General features: G+C 37.2%; 1 protein-coding gene across 1 annotated transcript; it reads left to right on the top strand.

Moving 5' to 3' along the window:
* Positions 1-6,472: 6,472 nt before the first annotated feature.
* LOC131319967 (WEB family protein At3g02930, chloroplastic-like) lies at positions 6,473-10,652 on the top strand. The gene is made up of 4 exons (XM_058350465.1): positions 6,473-6,602; positions 6,703-6,795; positions 7,325-7,586; positions 8,099-10,652. The coding sequence occupies exons 2-4, from the start codon at positions 6,779-6,781 to the stop codon at positions 10,415-10,417; spliced, it is 2,598 nt and encodes an 865-aa protein (XP_058206448.1). The 5' UTR covers positions 6,473-6,602; positions 6,703-6,778; the 3' UTR covers positions 10,418-10,652.
* The last annotated feature ends 4,122 nt before the right edge of the window (positions 10,653-14,774 follow it).

Raw genomic sequence — 14,774 nt, 5'->3', positions numbered from 1 at the left:
CAAACGGGGAAGCTAAAAGGCAAAGAGAGACTAGCATACCTATATCAACCTTCCAAAGAGACTCTGCTAAGTGAGATTCAGATTACGCACATGGGTAATATCGTAATGTTGCATTTTACAGAATAAATATTAAGCTAGTAGAAATACAAGGGGAAATCGATATGGGCGGAAATCGATCCGGATAGAAATCGATATGGGCAACCGGCTCAAGCGTGGACTGAGAATGGGACTCCTTAAGGGCCGCACGATGGGGTCGGTGGCGTCCGTGGTACTATGTGGGGCGTCGGAAGCGTGAAGAGGGCACTGGATAAGCTTCGCAAGGGAGTGGAAAGATGGTGGTGGTGCGTCGGTGGTGGTTGGAATCGCGGTTTGGGAAGAGAGAGAGATATTTTGTTTCAGATGGGAGAAAAGGAGCCCGATGATGAGTGATTTCAAAATTTTCGGATTTTGAAATTTTTTTTTCAGAACAGGGGGAGGAGGGTCTTTTGAGGAAGAAATGGGTACCGTTCAATTTTTTGGACTGAGGAGAGAGGGGGACCCACGTACTTTACACGTACTTCTTTGTGGTCTTCTTTGCTTGCTTCTTTACCAATAGCATTTCTCATAAATAAATATTCGAGATAAACACTTTGTTTGGTTTAGATTTTAGAAAGTTATTTTTGAGAGTTGGAGTGGTAATGAGTGGAGAGAGATAGAGAGAAAGATTTATTGAAAACTGTGCCGAGAATTGAGAGTTACTCTCAAAAAGTCCATCCAAGCAAAGTGAAAGTATCCCAATATTTCTTCCCTGTGGCGTAGTTTGGCCATTTGTCTGCCTTTTTCATGACGGACCAGAAAGGGTTCAAACAAAAGCAAATGTTTGTTTGACTGGACTGTCAGAACATGCAAGATTTGGTAAAAAGAGACAAGTTAATTAATGGAAATTGTTTTTTTAAAATGAAAACACAATTGATTTTCTGTCTCATTCATTCTTGGTCATGCGTGGTTTTTCGCAAATTGTAATTGTCATTTTAATTTTGCTTTGAAAATTATTTTTAAAAAAATAAATGAAAATCATAAGTTCCAAAGCTAAACACCAGATAAATTTCTTAGAAGATAATAATCATTAGTATTATGGAAAAATAATTTTGATTGCATTTCCAACAGTCCCCAAAGAGCTGGGAAGGTTCTTTATGGCATAGTTAGTTGAATTTTCAGGAAATTTATTCTTCCTCCCAAAAGTAAAGTCATGCTTTTGGATCATGTCGATCATGTGGGAAGAGTAAAGAACCTTGATGTAGACCAGCAAAATACAGAGAAATTGAATAATACTGTATATGATGTACTAGTAGTAACTACTAACATGTTAAGTTAGACATGAAAGTAGGGCGGCAAACGAGCCAAACTGAGCTTTACCGTGCTCAAACTTGTTTATTAAGTTTTTAACGAATTCGAGCTCGAGCTCAATGAAAACTTAACGAGTCGAGCTCGAGCCGAGCGGGCCTTGGTTTGACTCGAGTTTGTTCACGAGCCTTAATAGGCTAACAAAAAAACTTATATATATCCTCGCATAGGCCTAATACAACCAAAAATATATTAATTGTGAATATATATATCTTTCATTTTCCTATACTCTACAAGAAAATAATCTCAATTTTAGAATAATAATAACATGTAATATCTTTTTGTAAGGATTCTGCATCAGAATATCAAAATGCTAATGTTAATTGTAGTAATTAACGTAAAAAGTCTACTAAGTCTTGGCTTGCGAGCCAACTCGAGCCGAGCCTCTACTGACTTGTGTTCGGCTTGATAAGGAAACAAGCCTAGAATTTCAGCTTGAGCTTGTTTATTTATGTCTCGAGTCAAGCTCGAACGAGCTTTTACCGAGCTATGTCTCGAGTGGCTCCGTTCGTTTGCAGCCCTACATGAAACGTAGGGCTTTGTTTCTTTCTTGGGTTTCAAGTTTGAAACTTTCTAGGGGTTGTGACTATCAATACTCCTCTAGGGTCAGTAACACGGGACTTTGCCTCAACTTGAAATGAACCAATCTGTGTGGATGATTGGATTAATCTTCTAAAAATTAATCGAGGTGTGTAATCTTGCCCGAGATACCATAGTAAAAAAGGACTAAGGTACTAACTACTAATAACTTGTAGGTGTAAACATCAATGGCTTGATTTGGAGGTCAAGACATGAAATCTAGGGACTTGTTCCTTCATTTGTTTCGGTTTGAAATTTCTCACGTGCTATCAACCCTTACGGAACCAATAATATGGGGTTTTGTCCTGACATCAAATGGACCAATTCGCGTCGACAATAGAATTAATCTCTCTCCCTGTCAAAAGTAGTACCAGTAAAGTATGGCAATCGTGCTACTTGTTTGTGAGTTGTTGTTTTTTTTTGCCGATTCATTACAGATACTCTTAAAATCACGTTCTGAACACATTAAGCGGTTCGAATCATCGATATTCGATCGGAAAAGGGGAGTCCGCATTTTAAGCTAATTGGGTTTGAATTGGGAAAATATAAGGTAAGCAGGCCAACTGTATGTTTAATAATAATTACTCTAGTAGTAAGGATAAGGACTAATGCAGCTGGTGGCAGTTGCATAGCTTTATTGGAGGTTGAGAGAGATATTCGGTGTAACAAACACTCCAAGTTAAAAGTTTCACCTAATGTAAATCGAATATTTATTTAACAAAAACTGTCCCTTTAAATTTATATAATAAATTCAATGCCACACATGCACATGGTCTTTAAGGAATATATATTTACTGGAATAATCGAACACGATCACATCCTCAGATTCAACACTGTGATCAATAATTCAGGTGTTCGGGTCAGCTTATGGATACTTTAACTAATTCTAAGGATCAATTTCACCGTCCACTTACAAGGTCCTAATTATTTTAACGATAAAGTGAAGTGGTGCCGGTGTAGGTGTCAACCCGAAAGAAATTGATAGCAACTAAAATATATTTCAAACCTGAGGACGACTTAGGAGTAAGCAATACGATCATCAATTAGGCACTCAAAATTAATAAACATTTGAAAGGAATTCTTGTTGACCAACGCTGGCAATGACATGGCTGCCAACTCACGCTTCGAGGGGAAATATCCCCGCAAGGTTCAACACATTTTTCCTATATTTTTTTTGTCTATTTATTTTTTTCCGGTATTTTTTTATTGTTTGTAATTTTTTTGGATAAATCAAATTTGTCTTGACGAGAGGAATCAGAAAAACATAAACTGTGGACCAATGGAAAAAAGTTCATCGTAACGCTTTAAATAGAAGAGGCAGCTTTGGTATTTTCTTCGCCTTTTGTAAAAAAAAAAATTTTGTTCATAATTTTCTACTCTTTAGTATTTTTTTTTTGTTCATTGTAAAATTTTTTTTTGGTATGTGGAATTACCCTCTTACCCTCCTTCAAAGCTCTCGTCCATATGGGGGATTAAACTTAAAGCTTTTTCTTGATCCCATAGTTATTTTTTTTATTTGGTTGTTAGTTTGTTACTTGCCTTGTTAGATTGAGAAAAATCACAGATCTCTTACAAATTGAAAGAGAAAAAAGAAGCAGATCATGTCTCTTCCATGTGTTGTAGTTGGTTTTGCCAGGATTGTCCCCTGCTAAACTTATGTATATATTCAGTCCCTTGATTTTTTATTTATTTTTAATGAAAGGATACCAAACCCGTTCGTTTTAGGATTTAGGATTTGGATTTGTAGGTAATGAGTGTAAAAAGAAATAGAGTAATAATTGGAGAGATATAGAGAAAAAATTAGAGTAATGATTTGAGAGAAATAAGATAATTATTATAATCCAAAATTCAAAACCCTTAAACGAACAGGATCCCAGGGTTTTATTAATGACGGGTTTTAAGCTCAGAGGTAAACACCACACCTGCCGTGGTTGGTTCGTTACTCTCTCTTCAAAGGAAATGTCCGGAATTCTAGACCTCATGAAGGAGCGCTCGACTCCCGATGACAACTAACCTTAATATCCTTATCGTCGGGAAAAAACAAACAAACTAAAAGAGGTATGAATGGAATTTTACCATCTTTTGTTAGTTAGGATCTAATTACTGATGATTCTGTCAACTTCAACTTGCGTAGGAAGGAAAGATAGGAACAGAAGAATTGCTTTTGTTTAGCTGATTGCAAAGTTATCAGCACACCTAACATAAGTGCGCCTACTAATAAGTGTCGGTCAAATGCTGAGTATGGCAACGAATGAGAAATTTGTTCCCCAAGTAGTATATAGGTTCGATTTTTACCGTCCGTAAATGTTTTCCTGAAATATTAAAGACTAGTGCTTACCCGTGCCTACGGCATTATCCGGTGTTTTCTTAAAAGAGTTAGAGAACACATATCAGCCATTGGATCAAATAAATCTCAGCCCTTCTTTCAACTTGTATTTGTGTGGTCCTCACGCCCTTGTGTTCTATTAGGTAGATTTGTCCAATCGTGAGTTTCAAGATCTCGAAATTGATTGGATGTGTCCGAGCCGACCAGAAAATCCGATTAGGGGGAAAATAAAAAGGAAAAAAAAGCCAGCTTCCCACTCAAATATCAAAGTTTTCCAAACTTGAAGATGATTTGTCGAGTCCCTTATTACAAGTTGAATTTAGGAGTTAGAAAAATAAACGAGGAGTTTACTTATGAGGCCATGCTATTTGATGTCCTTTTTTTTTTTTTTTTGATAATAATTTGATGTCCATTGATTTATATGGCCATGCTTGTGTTGAAAATTACAATCTAGGGAGTCTGTTCTCGTCGGCGCCATGGGTGTTGGACACCTGAGAACTTAAGTTTGGTTCTTGTTTTTCCTCTTAGATTTGTCTATAATATGGTATTTAGTTCGTATGACTGTGGCTCTCTAGTTTAATTTATGGGCATTTTTGGCTGACAAAAAAAAAAGAAAAAGAAAATTGCAATCTTTAACGGAAGAGATTTTTAAAAGGGGAAGTTAGGATAGTTGAATACTTTTATGGAAATGATTGCATCTAGAGGGATGATTTCGTTCATTAATATTCTTCTTCCATCTTTGCGAAAAATATTTTATTCTTTGCACGGTTCTTAATAACTTTCTCTATCAATCTCTTTTCATTCATTACATCAAAAATGATTTTCAAAACTCAAAACCAAACAAAGCAAAGATAAGTTCGAAGGTTCTCAGATGTTATTAACTTATTCGGAGTCAATCCATACGAAACAAAAGCTTCAACCGAGAAACCCGCAAGTGAACGACGAGATTGGTCCTCTAAGATTAATCGAGATACATGTAAATTAACCGTACACCTAAATAATAGAAAAAGAAAGATTTTTTTTGATCCTCGAAAAAGAAAGTTAGTAATAATAGAATCACCCTTTTTATCCCGAAATTGAATAATTGATATGGGCCTTTTTGGAAGAAATACAAACATACAAAAGTGGGTTGGGTTGATAACCCCATCTTTAACTTTAACTTTGTTAAAAAGCTGGGTCAGCGTGACAGAGGTCCCCTTCACTGCGGACAAAGTTACCATTAGATCCTTTAGAAAAATATTACGTGTAAATTATAGGTCGAGCCTGAGATCACTCCCCCTATAGTTTTGAACCTATGCATTAAAACCCTTGTAGTTTTTGAAACTATATACTCCTTTTGTCTCATTTTGTTTGTCTATTTTTGTTATTTATACCGTTCTTTAAACGCTTATATCTCTCAATCTATAATATTTTTTTATAATTTTGAGAACTTTATATTATAGACCTAATTGAGATCTATCAAATAAGATACATATTGCATATTTTTGGAGATTCATATTGCATAAGAAATTGAAAACTGATATGAATATCAAAAAATGACAAAGAAAATGGGACGGAGGGAGTATTTCCATCCTTAAGTCCATAATTCATTTATACATGCCCCTCTGTTAGTTCACCTTTGTTTCCCTAGCAGCTTATGATAACAACAATTTGTTCTTTTTCCCCGTACGACTAGAACCATAGAGCCATTTTTATACTGTCATACCCTCCTCTCTCTTTTTTTGTAAGTGAAAGTTCATTAGAAAAGGCAAAACAACGTATCACACAAAAGAGAAAGAAGGCATGCCTTTCGACCCCAACAATCTAAACAAGATTAACAAAATCTTTGAGGAATCTACGACAATGTATTTAATAGGAAATGCTAACTATCACCCAATAAATATTGTTTAATCTTGATGAATGTGTAAAAATTACATAAATTTGAGTAGAAGGTATTCAAGTATAAAAATGTGTGCTTTTAGAGTTGTTGAAGGTGCATCGCGAGTTGTAATTTGCAAGTTCTTATCAGTTAACACTCTCAAATTACTCAAAGGTTCAATGCGGGAGATCAATGTAATTTTTAGAATGCAAAAGGGGAATTTTGTAGTAGTCATAAACTTGAGAGGAGAAAAAGAAATTACCAATAGAGCATGTGAATAAGGCAAAGGGCAGTTTAGTACTCTCACCGGCCAAGATCAGTGATTGCAGGGAGAAGTTATGGACTGATCGTGTGAGAGAGAGAGAGCACAACTTGTCTGTGTGTGGCCACTCTGGAGACAGTGAAGGAAGAACACCTACCCAAGTAGTTATTTTCCAGGAAATTATTCTCTTCTACGTACGTACTTTCTTCTACCACCTAGTCCTCCGGTTGATAATCTCTCTCTTTCTCGCAACCAACAAAACACATTCTCTTACAAATGTCAGCATTTTTGTAGCAATCCCTTTGCACCTTTTTCCAAGCACTTCAACTTCTCCTCCTCCTCTCTGCAACCGCAGCCAGTACCCTCCATCATGTCTACCAAGTCCAAGTAAGTACTCTCTCTCTCTCTCTGAACTTCATTTCTGTAGATCTAACGTGGGCTTTCTTGTTTTTAGTTTTTTTTCATTTTCATTACTTTGGATTGATTTTTAGTTGATCTGTGCTTTCTGATTTATGTTTAGTGTTGTGTATCTGAAGTGGGTTTTTCTTGAATTTCTTCTTTCTCAGTCTTGATCCTAGTCCATTAGGGGTTTTCTGTTGATTCTCTGTTTGATCGTCTGGATCTGGTTTTTAAAACTATTGTGGGCTCATTTTGTGGCATAATATGGATATGGTCCCCTCCCTAATTTTTGTACTTACGTTGTTAGACGTTCCTTGTGGCAAAAATTCTGATTTGGGCACAGATCCGTTTCTTTATTTCTCTCCCCTTTGTGCCTCCAATTGATTAGGACGCAAGGCTCGGTTTGATTTCTGCCCTTTGTGCCCTATCCCCAGGAACTATGTTTGTGCATCCTCAATTTCCAAATTTTATCATATGGGTTTTTCCTATTTGTGATGTTTTTCTGAAATTGGAACAGATCTTCTTTATCTGACCATTCCAACAACAAAGCATCACCAGCAACTCCTAGAGTTAGTAAATTGAGCAAGGGAGTGGCTAAAACTGATGCGGATTCACCCTCTCCCCTTCAAAATCCGCGGGTTTCTTTTGACCGGTCCCCAAGATCCATCGATTCGAAGCCCAAGGTGGAACGGCGGGCCCCAAAAATTGCTACCTCTCCGGATGTCACTTCGAAGCCTACGGTAGATCGACGGGTCCCGAAGACTGCTACCCCTCCGGATGTAAGTTCTCCTAATTGATGCATATGAGCTTTCATAATGCTGGCTCCAAATTTGATTCTGTTGCTCAGTTGCTTTACAGCATCTCCAATGGTTTTAGCCAGGTTCTTAATGGCAGAGCTACATTTTTAACTTGCTACAATGTCATCTTGCCTTCTTTTTTTTTCCCGACAATGTTGCTCATTAAGAACATGATTTTACTATATCACGGGACATTTGATCACATTCCTAATCACGACCATTTTTTGTTTATCTCAATGGATTGCACTCAGCATTGGAGTTGTTAGAGCCAAATATGAAGGGACAAAAAGAATTTGACAAGGAAAATGTCTCAGCCATTGGAGATGCTATCGGCCTTTATATTGGGGTTCAATTGTGCACTTCGCATTCACGGAAATTAGAAAAAGAGAACTGTTTGAAACTCCAAAGAAAGGGTTGTTAAACCAAATCATTTGCTTGTTTGCGAAACTAACGTAACAATCTGGTTTCCTTTTCATCTTGATTTTGTTTATCAGAAACAACCCACACGTTTATCAAAAGGAACAGAAGCACAGGCTCAAATAGGTCTTGTTCAGGAAGATCTTAAGAATGCCAAGGAGAAACTGGTTTTGGTTGAGAAAGAGAAAGCTCAAGCGATCGAAGAATTAAAAGAGGCCCAGAGATTGGCTGAGGAAGCAAATGAGAAACTTAGGGAGGCTTTGGTTGCTCAAAAGCGAGCTGAAGAAAATTCGGAGATTGAGAAGTTCCGGGCGGTTGAGATGGAACAAGCCAGCATTGAGGTGGCTCAGAAGAAGGAAGAGGATTGGCAGAAAGATCTTGAAGCTGTAAGGAACCAACATGCTTTGGATGTAGCCACTCTTCTCTCCGCTACTCAGGAGCTCCAAAGGGTTAAGCAAGAACTAGCCATGACTTGTGATGCAAAGAACCAGGCCCTTAGCCATGCCGATGATGCAACCAAGATTGCAGAGATTCATGTTGAAAAAGTGGAGATTCTCTCCGCTGAATTGGTCCGGGTGAAGTCAATGCTCGATTCCAAGTTTGAAATGAAGGCTAACGAGAGCACGAAGTTGGTGTCTGAGTTGAATTCGCAGATAGAGACTCTGAAACAAGAACTTGAGAAATTTCAAAGTTATGAGGAGAAGTTTTTGGAAAAAGAGGCTTCCATTGAACAACTTAATGTTGAGCTTGAGGCTGCGAAAATGACAGAATCATATGCGCGTAATTTGGTGGAGGAGTGGCAGAGAAAGGTTGAAGATTTAGAGATACAGGCGAAGGAAGCAAAACGGATGGAGAGATCTGCTTCAGAATCACTTGAGTCAGTGATGAAACAACTTGAGGGAAGTAATGATCAATTGCACTATGCGCAATCTGAAATTGCATCTCTTAAAGAGAAGGCAGGTTTATTAGAAATCTCTATTAGTCGGCAGAGAGGGGATCTTGAGGAATCTAAACGTCTACTTGTAATTGCCAAGGACGAAGCTGCTGAGATGGTGAAAAAGGTAGACTCTTTGAAGTCGGAGCTTGAAACTGTGAAGGAAGAGAAAACCCAGGCCTTGGCCAATGAGAAGCTTGCAGCCGACAGCGTTCAAACCTTGTTGGAAGAAAAAAACCAACTCATAAATGAGTTGGAAAGTTCAAGGGATGAAGAAGAGAAGAGTAAGAAGGCAATGGAGAGTTTAACTGCAGCTTTGCACGAAGTTTCTTTAGAATCAAGAGAAGCCAAAGAAAAGCTATTGTCTAGTCAAGCGGACAACAAAAAGTATGTTGCGGAAATTGAAGATCTGAGATTAGATTTGAAAGCGAGTGATGAGAAGTATGCAATGATGCTTGATGGCGCCAAGCATGAAATTGATTCGCTTACTGATTTGATTGAACAGTCAAAGCATAAATACCAGAATTCCAAGGCTGCATGGGATGAAAAAGAGCTTCATCTGACGAACTGTGTGAAGCAATTCGAAGATGAGAACTCTGCACTGGAAAAAGAAATAAGCCAGTTGGAAAATTTGCTAAAAGAGGCTCAGGGAGAAGCTCGCTCAACAGAGGAGGAAAGAGCTCAGCTGAAGAATGCTGTAAAAGAAGCAGAGTCTGAAGTGATTTATTTACAGGAAGTTCTTGGAGAAGCAAAGACCGAGAGCATGAGGTTGAAGGAAAGTTTGATGGACAAAGAAAGTGAATTGCACGGTGCTGTTATGGAGAATGAGGAACTTCGAACGAGAGAAGCTGCTTCCCTTAAGAAAATTGAGGAGTTATCCAAATTGCTTGAGGAAGCTATGCACCAAAAGCATGTTGAGGAAAATGGTGATATTTCAGACAGTGAAAAAGATTACGACATGCTCCCAAAGGTGGTAGAGTTCTCTGAGCAAAACGGAGATGGTAGGGAAGATAAGCTGGAAGTGGATCTTCCATCCCATGAAGAAGCTGTGAAAGAAAATCATCTGATGGAGAAAAATAACTTGTGCGACGTGGAAGTTCAAACCAACACTGCTGAAGTTGAGGATTCGAATGGAAACCCAAAAGGCAGTGATACCAACGAGAAAGAAGACGAAGATGCGGTGGAGGTTGATTTAAAGATGTGGGACAGTTATAAGATTGGAGAGAAAGACTTGTCGCCTGAAAGGGAGCAAGAGCAGCAATCCGTTGACGAGGATCTTGATTCAAAGGTGGAGGGTGTCGAGAGCCATGACCAGGGAAACGGTGTATCTTCTGCGGAAATGGGTAATGGTGGAAGCTCACCTTCGAAAGAACAGCATCAAAAGAAAAAGAAGGCTTTGCTTCGCAAGTTTGGAAGCCTACTGAAGAAAAGAAGCTCTAGCAACCAGAAACCAGAAAAGTAACTGAACCAAATGTGAAAAAAGAGGCTTTGTGTTTAGATTTTTTTTTCTTTTCCTTTGCTAAATACTATTATTTCCCAGTTTGGGGAATGTCTTGTACGTGATTGATATATCTTCCCTCCCCCCTCCCTTATATCTTCTTACTTAAAATTTCTTTCAAAGGAGTGATCTTCTAAATTGTATCTTTTTGTGATTTAATGTGTTTTAAATTGGATTTTATTGTTGCCGATTGTTTCAACTTATTTTGTGCCGAAGAACTGTAGAAATCAAGTGATGGGCGTGTCTCTGGTAATTGAATAGTCGAAACAACCGTACAGAATTGAAAGGTTTTCTGGTATTCGAGTTGCTAGTTTGTTATGTCTTTTGCAATAAATTTTGTGCCGAAGAACTGTAGAAATCAAGTGATGGGCATGTCTCTGGTAATTGAATAGTCGAAACAACCATACAGAAGTGAAAGGTTTTCTAGTATTCGAGTTGCTAGTTTTACGTCTTTCGCAATAAATTTTGTGCCGAAGAACTGTAGAAATCAAGCGATGGGTATGTCTCTGGTAATTGAATAGTCGAAACAACCATACAGAATTGAAAGGTTTTCTAGTATTCGAGTTGCTAGTTTGTTACGTCTTTCGCAATAAATTTTGTGCCCAAGAACTGTTGAAATCAAGTGATGGGCATATCTCTGGTAATTGAATAGTCGAAAGGGGGAATTCGTGTTCAGTGGAATCAGGGGAAAAAAATTCTCAATCCATGAACAGGTTTTCTGGAAATTGCCCCAAATATGAAACGGTAAAAAACAATTCCTCGTACATGGAAAGATGATGTAAAAAGACTAATATAACCCATACACATTTGAAAAGGACGCAGGGCTCTGGTGTGGCTCGTGGCACAGGGACCCACACAAAAAAGGTATCGTTTTTGGAGGAAAAAAAATTTTAAGCTTCATATTTGCAATCCTATGAAGCAAAAATATGATTATAAAAGCCTTAGAGATAAAATTTAATTATGTCTCTTTAGAATAATATGATCAGAATAATAAGATCTTCACACTAGTTCAAACGGATTGAAAATTGGAGCAGATAATTTTTTAAACTGTATTTTTAATACTATATAAACAGTTTAAAAAAATTAAGTGCTTCAATTTTTAATCCGTTTGAATAAGTGCAAATATCTTATTATTCTGAACATATTATTCTAAAGGATCATAATTAACTTTTGTTTCTGCTGCATAGGATTGCAAATAGGAAGCCTAAATTTTTTTTTCCTCCAAAAACAGTACCCTTTTTTAGTGTGGGTAGAGGTTACTGTGCCATGAGGCACAGCAGAGCTCCGCGTCCCATTTGAAACCCTAAAAATCTAAGTTGCCCTTCTATAGACTTAAGTTGCCCCTCTATAAATTTAAGTTGTCCCTTTTATGAACCTAAATTACCCCTTGTATGAGATCATGAGTTGATATGTAATTGAATCTAAGTTTGGACCTAAGTTGCCCTTTCTATGAATCTAAGTTGCCCCTTCTATGGACCTTAGTTGAATCTAGGTTTGGACTTAAGTTGCTCATTCTGTGTATTTAAGTTGTCCCTTCTATGAATCTAATTTGCTTCTTCTATGAGATCGTGAGTTGATATGTAGTTGAATCTGGGTTTACACCTAAATTGCCCTTTTTATGAATTTAAGTTGCCCCTTCTATGGGCTTAAGTTAAATATGGGTTTGGGCCTAAGTTGCCCCTTTTATGAACCAAATTTGTTCATTGTATGAGATCGTGAGTCAATATGTAGTTGAATTTGGGTTTGGATCTAAATTGCTCCTTCTATAAATTTAAGTTGTCCCTTCTATGGATCTAAGTTGAATATGGGTTTGGATTTTTTTTTTTGTTTAAACATTTAGTTTTATCCTTCTCTTGGGCTCTTCAACGAGAGCCGTAGAGTTAAAAATTAATTATGATCATTTTTTATAAAAATAATCAGAAAAATAAGATTTTTGCATTTGGTTTTGTGGTTCTCTTAGGACTTTTCAACGAGAGTCTTAGAGCTAAAAATTAATTATGATTATTTAAAAAAAATGGTTTTATTTTTCTAATCATTTTATCTTCAATGATCATAATTAATTTTTAACTCTAGGATTCTGGTTGAAGAGCCTTAAGAAAATCATAAAACCAAATGAAAAAAAAATTAGTGTTCTAATTTTTCAATCATTTTAAATTGGTGAAAAGATCTTATTTTTCTTATCATTTTATCTTAAAGAATCATAATTAATTTTTAATTCTAGGGCTCTCGTTGAAAAGTCCTAAGAGAACCATAAAACCAAATGAAAAAAAATTAAGCGTTCCGATTTCAATCCGTTTGAACCATTGCAAAGATATTATTTTTCTGATCATTTTATCTAAAAGGATCATAATTAATTTTTAGGTCAAGGGCTCTCGTTGAAGAGTCCTAAGAGAAGGATAAAACCAAATGTTTCAACACCAAAAAAATAATAATCCAAAACGGCGTCGTGTATAAGGTATCGGTGGAAGTTCAGCGACTTGGGAATCGGTGGACGTAGCTTCACTGCTCTTTTAATCACATAATATTGCACTTTTAATTAAATTATATTGCTCTTTCAATCATATAATACTGCTCCCTGAGTGTGTGTACATTGCTCCCTGAATGTGTGTTCATTGTTCCCTGAGTGTGTGTTTCAATAGAGAGAGATATTTTTGTCTGAGTAAATTATGAATACCATGAGCTGGGCATTATTTTTCCTCTTTCCATAGGTTTTTAATTCCCAAAAAGTGTCCCATGTGGTGGAACTTATTTGCCCCACTCTCTATTGAACCGTAATTCCCCCTAGTCGAAACAACCGTACAGAATTGAAAGGTTCTCTGGTATTCGAGTTGCTAGTTCGTAACGTCTTTCGCGATAAGCTTCTGGCTATGTACATGTGGTGTGTATATCTTCCAGTTTCTTTGTTCTTGGCAAAGAAAATTTTAGGCCTGGTTATTTGACCGGTAGATGGGCCAAGTGAAGTGAAAGCTCATTTCTAGATCTTTTGTACAGTTTTGAAATTGAAACATTTCTAACCGTCTTGATGGCTTTTGTACAGTTTTGAAATTGAAACATTTCTAACCGTCTTGATGGCTTTCTGGTCGGCGATGAGTCTTGTCTGTGTAAGGTTCTAAATATTCGTTTATGACTTTAGGCCTCTTTTGTGGTTTCTTTCCTCCCTCCTTGGGGGCAAGGGCGGAACTATTCATGGGCTGCCTTGGGCTACAGCCCCATGTCTACCACAAAAACCAAAAAAAAAAAAAAAAAAAAATTTATATGTAAATTTCAGTCTAAATAATTTTAGCCTAACCCACCATCCAAAATTCAGCCTGGCCAAACCCACCATCCAAATGATTTCAGCCAACAATTCCTCGAATCGCGAAACTTTAGATCGGTAAATATTTCATTATTATGGAGAGCACTGGCTCGTGTGCTTAGATTTGTACTTATGTTGTTAATTGCAAAGTATTGGCTATTGTGTGAAGATTTGCTCTTATATTGTTAAATGCAGAACACTCACTGGTGTACTTAGATTTTTACTAATTTAGTTGATGCAGATCGAGCACGGACTGATGCGCTTAAATTGGTTTAAAATATTGGTTATTACAATCTTACTTTTTTAGATCTAGATTATAATGGATCAGAAAAAAAATCTGGAAATTGCGTCAAATTTGGGGTGGAATTACAAGCCTTATTTTTTAGAAATTGCTTTATATGCATATTATATACACTACTATTTTGCCCACCAAAATTTTATTTTTTTTGGATTAGCCCAGGGCAGAACCAATTCCTGGTTCCGCCCTTGCTTGGGGGAGCTATCTGTTCTCGATGTATGATTTTCGTATCAATGAAAACACCTCTAAGCTTTGACCCAAAAAAAAAAAAAAAAGGTGAGCTCATTTTGTACAGTATTGGAATCGAAACACCAAGTGAAGTGAAAGCTCATGTCTAGATCTTCTTGGGGATCCTGTAGGACGGGCTATCCTACTACCCTTCACCCGCAAGTGAAGTGAAAGCTCATTTCTAAATCTTCCAGAGCTCCTGTAGGGCAGACTGTCTTACAAAGCTATAGGAATGCTGATTCGAATTAATAGGAGCTCAGATTAAATCCAAACTATTGACATCAAAATGAACGACCGAATCAGCCGTCCTACTGTCCATGCAATGCGGGCTGCCCTACAGTATTTCCAAATTACATGTACTAGGACTGTTGAATTGGTCCATTCTCTTTTCAGTAGATCTGTCAAAAAGTATTTCCGGAGAAAATTTCCTCCCAGTGCCAAATCGCTACGTGTATTACTCACGTCATTGGATCTGGATTCTACTGTTTAAAAAAAGAAAA

Source organism: Rhododendron vialii, chromosome 3a (genome assembly GCF_030253575.1).
Source record: "Rhododendron vialii isolate Sample 1 chromosome 3a, ASM3025357v1".
NCBI classification, from domain to species: domain Eukaryota; kingdom Viridiplantae; phylum Streptophyta; class Magnoliopsida; order Ericales; family Ericaceae; genus Rhododendron; species Rhododendron vialii.
Note: the sequence above shows the minus strand (reverse complement) of the source record. Positions and strands in the feature narration are given on the sequence as shown.

What these genes read in the sequence shown, in the direction of transcription:
- LOC131319967 (XM_058350465.1), top strand. An exon ending in AGACTGCTACCCCTCCGGAT is followed by an intron (nt 7,587 to 8,098) that starts GTAAGTTCTCCT and finishes TTTGTTTATCAG; the next exon opens with AAACAACCCACACGTTTATC.